The 10,898-nt window shown below is 38.2% G+C and overlaps 2 protein-coding genes across 2 annotated transcripts; both read left to right on the plus strand.

Moving 5' to 3' along the window:
* Positions 1–1,755: 1,755 nt before the first annotated feature.
* On the plus strand, positions 1,756–5,986 carry LOC125662387 (uncharacterized). The gene is made up of 5 exons (XM_048894592.2): positions 1,756–2,176; positions 2,342–2,472; positions 3,493–3,608; positions 4,374–4,486; positions 5,889–5,986. Exons 1-5 carry the CDS (start codon positions 1,892–1,894, stop codon positions 5,910–5,912), a joined length of 669 nt encoding a protein of 222 aa, XP_048750549.2. The 5' UTR covers positions 1,756–1,891; the 3' UTR covers positions 5,913–5,986.
* A 1,466-nt stretch (positions 5,987–7,452) lies between these two features.
* Positions 7,453–10,695, plus strand: LOC125662244 (uncharacterized). Its single transcript, XM_048894419.2, has 5 exons — positions 7,453–7,794; positions 8,468–8,598; positions 8,839–8,954; positions 10,042–10,154; positions 10,503–10,695. Exons 1-5 carry the CDS (start codon positions 7,519–7,521, stop codon positions 10,635–10,637), a joined length of 771 nt encoding a protein of 256 aa, XP_048750376.2. The 5' UTR covers positions 7,453–7,518; the 3' UTR covers positions 10,638–10,695.
* Positions 10,696–10,898: the final 203 nt, after the last annotated feature.

Raw genomic sequence — 10,898 nt, forward strand, 5'->3', positions numbered from 1 at the left:
AATCAATAACAAAACCCGTTTCATCTCATATCTGAATATTTCTTATCGTAATTCTGTATAAAACGCGGGGAGAAATCTTTAATTTTAACACGACCAAACAATATAATGTTGAGCCGAACTCCCGGAACAATATGACTAAAATATTATAATCTGTACCTTAGTCAGTTTGCTCCCGGAATGTCGTGGTTCTTATGGAAATATTAATAAATATGTTAAAATATGCAACTAAATCAGTGATGTTATAGGATAAAAATCAATTTTGGGAATTGAATAGAGAAGCAAGTATAAGCCTAATGGGGACTAAGCGATTTTGTGTGTTCCCTCTCTATTATCAGTATTTAGGCAAACGTGTTTAAATTTTCAGATACTCAGTATGTCAGCATTTTAAAAATAGTAACACGTTGACGATGCTACAGTTAAATTAGAATATTCAGACTATTTTTCCAAGGTTCCATTCCATGATATTTTTTCCAGAAGGTCCACTTTAGTTTTATATATCTCTTCTCTACATATATATATATATATGCACATGTAACCTTAAGGGGGCGGGGATCATACATTGTACCTTTGGTTCCCCCTCTATATACACACCTTACATAGCACCTAGTATTAGAATAAACATGTTTAATTGGCAATACTAAAAAGGGGAAAAAAATCTGAAATGATGATTGAACATTAGGATAGAAATATTGATATTATTCAAATATGTTAATAAAGTAGTAATGAAATATATACATCTCATAAATCAATTACAGTGTAATAATATTCTACAGAATCATGATATTTAATACTTACTTACTATTTCAATAATCGCATTTTGTAAATGAATGTAGATAAGTTACACTTTTCTTTATCGGCAACAGTACAAGAACATACATGTATGTAGCAATGCCCCCGCCCCCTTTGGACAATATACATTGTCGCTATTTATACCTGCAGGGTCGGTTATTTTACATGTAAAGTTTAATGAAATTTGATATATCGATTAACATTTCTTTAAATTGTACAATTTTGTCTTTCTGTGGCTTGTGCATTAGATTTAATATGGCGCACTTATAATTTACAAGATTAGGATGAAATCGAGATAATACATAAATAAAAAGTACATAATCTCAGGCAAACAGAAATAAAACCGACCCCCCCCCCCCTCTCTCTCTCTCCAGATACAACAATGGAGACAGTTCACTGTACAGTGCATTTAATTAAATACTGTTGGTTTTCTCCCTTCCCAACATTCAAATACATGCATTGTCAATATCATAATAATAGATTATCATTGAATTTCTAGTACTTATCTTAATCTGTTTAAAACTGTCCGATTTTCAATCTCGGTAACTCTATATACATGTGACTTGTATTAATTTTCAGTCCCAAGAGGATGAACTTTGATTTGGTAACATTTACATGTATAGATTATGGCCAGGTTGTATGTGGGGGGTGGGGGTGAAACGACCAAACTTGCAAAATAAAGATACTATTTTAAACATACTTAGTGTTAAATTAAAACTAATTGTGACCGGGGCCATGCGAACCCCGTCACCCCCTCGGAATCCGCCACTATACTCACCGTCGTCCAGATGAATTTTGGTCGTCTCTTTTTCTCAAGAAACTTTTACGTACATTTACGACTATGATAATTGTTTTCAACGATCTTTTCAAACGTGTGTAGATACGAACTTTACGGAAGATTCATCTCCTGTCGTTCCAGTTTATGCATTTACTTTCTACCCAGTTCATGACGATACTGAGTATCTAGGATTCAAGGAACGTGACCCCCTTAACCTGTTATCTAAACAGATTTAGAATCGAAAGGCATCACCACATCAGATTATCGACACCATTTTATGTTTTGAGTTAACATATGTCGGGATAACAGATACCTACTAAAACAATGGCAGTTATCTTATATATTTTAGCGCTCTGGCTTGTGATTCTTGCATATGCGCAGGAGGTGCCGATTCCGCCTCGCACTTTGGGATATGTATATTCATACGGGAAAACTACAAACCTGACTGCTGTCAATATCGATGCTTTTTACGACCCGCTATGTCCGGACAGCAAACAGGCTTTTCCCGTATTACAACAGGTGGCGCATCACTACGGACCGGATGTACTTACGCTACGTCTTCATATGTTTCCGCTGCCGTATCACAGGAACTCATATCTGGCGGCGATGGTAAATTTTATCATATATCATCATTTCAAGTTAGAAAGTGGTTCGAAATGTAGTTCGTAGCTTTATATTATCTAGAGTCCATCAATATAAGCGTTTTTCTGACTATGTTACTACGCTTTCATCGAGAGGGAATTGCATGTTTATGCCTGCATTTGGTATTGATAGGGTACTGAGGTCGTCGATCAGATGTCCACGTCTCCTAGTGATGTTTACGACTGGATGAACCGTGTCTATGGCAACATCTACCAATTGTCCGGCGCGTCAACCAGAAACATGTCAGAGACAGCGATTCGAGAGTAAGTGAACATTACGAGACATAATACGATAAGCACTATATCTAAAACAAACAGAAGCTGTGTTGTCTCTTCTAGAAACCGTGATATCTCTTCCAGAAACCGCGATGTCTCTTTCTAAAGCTGTGGTGTTTCTGTATGCCAGAATCCACAGTGTTTTTTACTGCCAGAACCCGCGATGTTTCTGCATGTCAGAGTTCGCGGTGTTTCTGTATGTCAGAGTTCGCGGTGTTTCTACATGCCAGAGTTCGCGGTGTTTCTGCATGCTAGAATCCGCGGTGTTTCTGCATGCTAGAATCCGCGGTGTTTCTGCATTCCAGAATCCGCGGTGTTTCTGCATTCCAGAGTTCGCGGTGTTTCTGCATGCCAGAATCCGCGGTGTTTCTGCATGCCAGAATCCGCGGTGTTTCTGCATTCCAGAATCCGCGGTGTTTCTGCATTCCAGAGTTCGCGGTGTTTCTGCATGCCAGAATCCGCGGTGTTTCTGCATGCCAGAATCCGCGGTGTTTCTGCATGCCAGAATCCGCGGTGTTTCTGCATTCCAGAGTTCGCGGTGTTTCTGCATGCCAGAATCCGCGATGTTTCTGCATGTCAGAATCCGCGGTGTTTCTGCATTCCAGAATCCGCGGTGTCTCTGCATGCCAGAGTTCGCGGTGTTTCTGCATGTCAAAGTTCGCGGTGTCTCTGCATGCCAGATTTCACGGTGTTTGTCAGAGTTCATGGTGTTTCTGCATGCCAGAGTTCACGGTGTATGTCAGAGTTCGCGGTGTTTGTCAGAATTCACGGTGTTTCTGCATGCCAGAGTTCGCGGTGTTTCTGCATCCCAGAGTTCGCGGTGTTTGTCAAAGTTCACGGTGTCTCTGCATGTCAGATGCCGCGGTGTGTCTTCCCGAAGCTTCTTTGTACCGATGTATACAAACTCTAAACATATTAATAACCCTTCTATCAAGATAAACACTTCCTTCAGACCTTATTAGAGCTTAAAAGTGAGGCTTCATTTCATCAAAGTTCACTTGATTTTAGCATGCTGGGAGACATTGCTGCTCAGATGGGTTTACAGAAATCTGCTTTTCTTCTAAAGCTGGCGGATCCATGGGTTGACATGCAAATCCGAATGGATTGGAAGTACGCCTGTACACGTAAGTCACCCAACAGATGTGAAAGTAAACTGTAAATATAAAAAATAGATATCATTTTTGAAAATAAATAGAGGATCTTGAACAAGTGCTTATGGCATATGAAATTTTTGAAATGAGTTACCAGATTTAATTTTTCTCGAGCCTTGGTGAGAGAAATATTCAAATCCGGTAACGAATTTCATACCTCATAATCACGTTTGCAAGATTCTATTTATCACACGACTATTATTAAACGTACACGTGTTTTAATTTACTGTCTATTTCACAACCCGAATGTCACAGAAAATTTTTGCTTTCAATTCGATTGTGACGTCGTCGCTACGTCAGGGTTTGAAGAAATTAGAAACTATTTTCACCCCTTAAAAGACACAAAATTCTCTTAGAACAACCTTGCTTTTTTACGGTCAAAGGTCACGACCACGGAAGGGCAAGTATTTGGACAGAATCAGGTTATTTAGTGAATAATGTCGATTTACCGTAGCGGTGTAAGATAATTCCGAATAAGTAGAATTTTTAGCGAGGATTTATTTTGGTATTATTAGCGAAGGAGTTGAGATCGTTAAAATTAAATATCGCTAACAATTTATTCCGTATCGTAGGTAATAGTTATCTTTCTTGGAATTATAAAGTCGCTAAAATTAGCTCTCTAATTATATATACCCATTTTTATGAAGAAAAAAAAATCGTTAAGTTTGTGTCTCACTAAAAATTCCACTTATATGATATATCACTACTCAGACTGAGTATTTTATTCCTCTGATCTAGGAGGGGTATCCGGAACACCGCTGTATGCCGTCAATGGTGTTGTGAAGGTCATCAGTAAAACCTGGTCCTTGGCAGACTGGAAGAATGTCATTGATCCACTAATTCATAACTCGGTAGGTATATCATTGATCCGCTGGTTCACATAATTCTGTATGTATATCATAGATCCACTGGTTCATAACTCGGTATGTATATCATAGATCCACTGGTTCATAACTCGGTAGGTATATCATTGATCCGCTGGTTCATAACTCGGTATGTATATCATAGATCCACTGGTTCATAACTCGGTAGGTATATCATTGATCATGATCCACTGGTTCATATAACTCGGTATGTATATCATAGATCCACTGGTTCATAACTCGGTAGGTATATCATTGATCCGCTGGTTCACAAAATTCTGTATGTATATCATAGATCCACTGGTTCATAACTCGGTAGGTATATTATTGATCATGATCCACTGGTTCATATAACTCGGTATGTATATAATAGATCCACTGGTTCATAACTCGGTAGGCATATCATTGATCCACTGGTTCATAACTCGGTAGGTATATCATTGATCATGATCCACTGGTTCATATAACTCGGTATGTATATCATAGATCCACTGGTTCATAACTCGGTAGGTATATCATTGATCCGCTGGTTCACATAATTCTGTATGTACATCATAGATCCACTGGTTCATAACTCGGTAGGCATATCATTGATCCGCTGGTTCTTAACTCGGTATGTATATCATAGATCCACTGGTTCATAACTCGGTATGTATATCATAAATCCACTGGTTCATAACTCGGTATGTATATCATAGATCCACTGGTTCATAACTCGGTGTCTATATCATTGATTCGCTGGTTCAGAACTCGGTATATATATAATCGATCCGCTGGTTCAGAACTCGGTATGTATATCGTTATCAACATCTCGTATAATGTCAGCATTTCCTAACTTCTATAGTCGTTATAATGATCTGATTCACATAAAGTACAATAATGTCAGCATTTCCTAACTTCTATAGTCGTTATAATGATCTGATTCACATAAAGTACAAGTGCATGGATCAAAGTGTTCCTTATCAATTATTAGGCCGTTCTTTACACACTGATTCTGACTACGGATTACTCCGTTTCCCTGATCAAAATATTGGGCTCATGACGGATGCAACCAGTCAATAGGGAATACGTACTCCTCCTGGATACCAGATCCCGCTTCTGGTATAAACCAGGGGTCCGTGTTTGCCTTACTCCAAATTTTGATTTCTTTATAGAAATTGTGAGATTGATCACTGTTCGTTATTTTCACTTTTTCATAACGACAGTATTCACAGAACACGCTAGAAACTGTACAAATCAATTAGGAATTTTATATTTCATGCTAAAATAAATTACACCAATCTCAAAGAAAACAGTGCTAACATAAACGTGTATTCTAATTACCTATACAAAATATCATGATTTATTTACACAGAATATTTCTTTTAAGTCAGGGAACTTCTTTTTTCAGTACGTCTTCCACGTTCCAAACTAGCGACCGCGCAGCCGCAGTATCCGTACAGACGTATTCGGTTTTCTGTTCTCTGTGAATAAAAAAATATTGTTGTACCTGTGTTTATTTTAGTTTACTTACTATTCTCTTTAGAGAAGTCGAGAGGCATAGCCTTCATCGACTTTTCTTCGCAAGCATTCATATTTTGATTCTGGAAAACGTGTAATTGCCGGAGTCGGTTTATGCTTCGACCGGCGTTTCGACTCAGATGTGCCTGGATTTACACAATAGACAACTTGTTTTCAAACATTTAACAGCAATGCACAAAACCGTCACAAGGAAATCAAAACTTACTTGCTTTTAATCCATTTTCAACATGCCCATGTCCCGGGTTTAAATCACAACTCTGTTTACCTCAACCTGCTTTCTCTTAACTGGTCCCCTATTGTGACAGCTCCCAAGACCAGTTAACGTAAACCCGGGACAGGGGACATGTTGAAAATAGATTACAAGCAAGTAAGTGTTGATTTATTTGTGACAGTTTTGTACATTACTGCTAAATGTTTGAAAACAAGTTGTCTATTGCGTAAATCCAGGCACATCTGAGTCGAAACGTCGGTCGAAGCATCAACCGTCACCGACTCCGGCATTTACACGGTTTCCAGAATCAAAATATGAATGCTTGCGAAGAGAAGTCGATGAAGGCTATGCCTCTCGACTTCTCTAAAGAGGATATTTACTTACAACTGGCGATGTTCCTACATGATCGAACAGGTGAATACCCCAGGAGTGTATATTTGTGTGTGACAATTTCCATAGGCGTAGCTTGGGTTCGAATATTACCGAGGCAGGGGGTCTGGGGGGCGCAGTCCCCCAGAAGCTATCGACATTTTAACAACGTAAAAGGTGGGTTTTTTTTTTTACCGAGGCAGCTGCCTCGGTTGCCTCAATGGAAGCTACGCCACTGATTTCAACGATAAGTTCGCCATGTTTCATTCCAGTGGGGATCCAGGTTAGAATAGGTCCTCAATACCCCTTGCTTGTCATAAGATAAGACCGAAAAATCGAGGCCCCGTGTCACAGCAGGTGTGGCACGATAAAGAACCCTCCATGCTCAAAGGCTGTAAGCGCCGAGCATGCGCCTAAACTTTGCAGCCCTTCACCGGCAATGGTGACGTCTTCATATGGGTGAGAAAATCTCGAGAGGGAAGTTAAACAATAATCAATCAATCAATCGTCATGTTTGGCGTTCTGTTATATTGCAGTACAATAGTAAGAATGACCGTTACATTAATGATGCGAATCCGAAACTAAAGAAGTATAACTACATGTGTGATCCTTCAACATAGAGATGGAATTAGAGTATGACAGAATGCGTGTACGTCATCCCGACACAGAATCCGTGTACGTCATCCCGACACAGAATCCGTGTAAGTCATCCCGACACAGAATCCGTGTACGTCATCTCGACAACATGCCCGTGTACTTTAATAGTTATATTCAGGCACCTGTACTACACAATAAACGTTGCTATTGTCTAAAAACAAGCGATAACGGAATAACGCTATCAAGAAATTGAGAACAATGCTTATCATTCAACAGAGCACAATACAGAGTCCCCCTTCACTAACACATCGCGCTCTGGACAATGGCTGTACATACATGCGTGCTCTTCGTTGCGATTTTCTGCCTCACGGCGGCCCAGGTACCAATACCCAAACGGAAACTGGGGTACGTGTTTGGAGAGGTGAAAGGTTTAACTGCGGTCAATGTTGACGCGTTTATGGGACCCCTGTGTCCAGACAGTAAACAGACATTTCCTACGCTGTTACAACTAGCAAGTCACTACGGACCAGGAGTTCTTACGCTCAGGATGCACATGTTTCCTCTCCCGTATCACAGGAATTCGTTTCTTGTTGCCATGGTGAGACATTGATTTTGTATGTATTGTAATTATATGTATAAGTACAATGTACCTACGTGTATTCCACTAATAGTCAATTTGTGTATTCTACCAATAGTCACTTGAATTATAACCCTCAGCTTATTCACCGATATTAATTTTGGCTTCCCAAATCTCGTGTATTGGTGTTCGCGTGACCTATAGTGTTGTCAGACTAACTTGATGCACCTTAGAGCTCTGTTATGCACCTTCATACTTCATAATGCAACTTAAAGCATAAGTGTCTATTAGTAGGTTAAAGCTATTGGTACATGTATGTATTATGCATATTAAAACTCTTTGATACACAAGAGAGCTCTGTAATATTTATTAAAGATCTAAATGCACCTTAAAGCTCTGCAATACACCTTTTAACTCTATGAAGCACCTAAATAATCTGTAATGCACCTTAACGTTCTGTGATACACTGTGAAGCTTTGTTATGCATGCACCTTTATGCTTTATATGCATCTTGGAGCTCTTTAACACACCTGTAAAGCTATAAAATGCACCTTAACGTACTGACATGTAGTGTCATGTACCTTAAAGCTCAATAATGCACCTTAATGCTTATATACACCTTAGAACTCGAAAATGTAGCTTCAAATTTGGTAATGCACCTGTAAGGTTAATGTAAACTGTTGTCTGATTTCAGGGTTCCGAAATAGTCAATCAAGCGTTCAACTCCACATTAGGCGTTTATAACTGGACGGGGACGATATACGAGAAAATAGACAGCCTGTCAAACACTGCAACGAAATCCATGTCCGAAATCCAGGTCATTAGGTCAGTTCTCTATAAATGTACAGACGGACAGACGGACGTCCGGCGAATCATCTTTTCGTATTAATATTTTACAGACGACACGAAATGCAAGTTTTAATCTAGACTTTGTAAAAGTATTCGTATTCATATGACTGTGAAAAGAGACAAGGGTTAAGGTGTGTTTTAAGATAAGTTCATTGTTATTTCGGGAAAATTCATCTGCAAACGTATGTGATAATAAAAACAATGACCCTGTTGTAGTATGCTGAGCGATATTGCGGCTGGATTGGGAATTCACAAAACTACTTTCATCCAGAAAATGGCCGATCCAATGATTGATGAGGATGCGCGTGTGGAGTGGAAGTACACATGCACTCGTGAGTCCATTAAAAAATTAATGTACTATAAAAAAAAAAAAAAGAACTGGGGAGGTCTAGTATGATAATTGGCTATTTTGAGAATTTCGTCGCATTTCCCCACTTAAAACCGTGTAATGGGATCTTAATTTATGGCTGATCATGAACAATACATTAAAGGGACTTGGGCACGATTTGAGTTGAAAATTTTCAAATTTTAGAATGCTTAACTAAGGTATTACTAATGATCAGTAAACATTTGAATGTCAGTAGCCAAAGTACATGGGCAGTACAGAGGTCACAAGTCCTTATTATGTAAACAAGGCTAGTGCCATGTTTTTGTTTACATAGGTTAAATAAACCCATTAAAGTTTCGTTTACTGCAGATTTTTTTGAATTTATAAATGAATTCTTAACACAATTAAATATTTTCTAGTGTTTGGCACATCTAATTTTGATTTAAACACTCTATTTTCTATTAAACAGTCTCGTGTAAACAAAATCATGGCACGAGTCTTGTTTACATAACGAAGAATTGTGGGTGCTGTATCTCACTTATAACTCAATAACTGATATTAAAATTTTTATTGACCATTAAATATACTTTAGTTAAGCATTGTAAAAAATAAAAATGGAAGAATAAAATTTGAAAATTTTCAGCTCAAATCGTGTCCATGCCCCTTTAAAGGGGTATTAACTGTGAAAGTGATGACAACCGTTTTCCCCTCAAAATCTCTTAATGGCACAGGAATAAATACTAATTACTGATAAAACATTTATTTTGTACAAAACCAAGAGAAACCTAATAAAACTACGTTAATTACCGCTTTTAGTGTAAAGAAATATATAAGGGAGAATTATTGTCTTGCAAGACAATAATCATTTAATCACCAAAAGTACACATTCATGTGCCAGCTTTGAGGTTAAAGAGTGTGTGAGATAATTATATACTGGTGTTATTACTGAAGTACATAATATAGAACAGTTTTCCTTAAACTCAGTTTTTGGTGACAAAATGACAGCTAATGCCTCTTTAATCATTATCGCAATCTCACAGAATTTCAATACGTTTGTCCCAGTAATGAGACCTTGCGGTTGTTTTTATCAGGAGGGATATCGGGAACGCCCATGTTTACAGTGAATGACGTCATAGTACAAGCGGACGCCTCCTGGAGCCTGGACGATTGGAAGAAAGTGATCGACCCTCTACTAGGAAATTCGGTATAGTCTTTTTATGATTATTCACTTTGAGAGTTAAAAGAATGGAATATATCGAATCAATGAGGAAATTAAATTGATATACGTAAATAAAACGGATAGAAATGAGAGAGAAACAAAGACAGTATAAATGAGACGCGATATTACAAATGCAACAACAAACGTCTATTCTGAATCCCTTGCCCAGATGCATTGAAAAACCGTTTCGTTTTGTTCAAAATTCTCTTACAGCGAAAATAAAACGAAACGACAAATTCTTTACATATACAATGTTATAATGTTGAAAACATAGAATTAGTAAGTTTCGTGACAATACTAGTATATCTGTGTGTATTTTTCTTTTCCTTACAGTCCAGCTCATCATCTTCCTCTGTCCGTTCGTCCGTCTGTAAGATCGGAACCACAAAATGCGAATACCTTCCCGGAAAAGTGGAGTGTTGTACGAAAGGAGAAGCCTGTATACCTAATGTAGGATGTCGCTGTTGACGGGTTAAAAAAAAATCTTTATCTATCAAATAAAAAACCCAAACATTGACCTCTCTAATGTTATTGAAATAGCGTGGGCGTACATTTTCCAAATAAGAACAGATAACCACGAATTTCATGAAATCTACACCAATCTCCCCTGAATCGAGCGAACGGTATAAAAAAGGAGCGGATGAAGGAGATGAAAGCTCCACTCATCAAACGGTTTCCCTGACAACAATTTGTGTCTATATTTTCAGTATAGTAGTATCAATAAATAAC

This window comes from Ostrea edulis, chromosome 8 (assembly GCF_947568905.1).
Source record: "Ostrea edulis chromosome 8, xbOstEdul1.1, whole genome shotgun sequence".
Lineage (NCBI taxonomy): Eukaryota > Metazoa > Mollusca > Bivalvia > Ostreida > Ostreidae > Ostrea > Ostrea edulis.

What these genes read in the sequence shown, in the direction of transcription:
- LOC125662244 (XM_048894419.2), top strand. Translation starts at nt 7,519, where the DNA reads ATGGCTGTACATACATGCGTGCTCTTCGTTGCGATTTTCTGCCTCACG. An exon ending in TCCGAAATCCAGGTCATTAG is followed by an intron (nt 8,599 to 8,838) that starts GTCAGTTCTCTA and finishes ACCCTGTTGTAG; the next exon opens with TATGCTGAGCGATATTGCGG. An exon ending in ACCCTCTACTAGGAAATTCG is followed by an intron (nt 10,155 to 10,502) that starts GTATAGTCTTTT and finishes TTTTCCTTACAG; the next exon opens with TCCAGCTCATCATCTTCCTC.
- LOC125662387 (XM_048894592.2), top strand. Translation starts at nt 1,892, where the DNA reads ATGGCAGTTATCTTATATATTTTAGCGCTCTGGCTTGTGATTCTTGCA. An exon ending in ACTCATATCTGGCGGCGATG is followed by an intron (nt 2,177 to 2,341) that starts GTAAATTTTATC and finishes TGGTATTGATAG; the next exon opens with GGTACTGAGGTCGTCGATCA. An exon ending in TCAGAGACAGCGATTCGAGA is followed by an intron (nt 2,473 to 3,492) that starts GTAAGTGAACAT and finishes ACTTGATTTTAG; the next exon opens with CATGCTGGGAGACATTGCTG.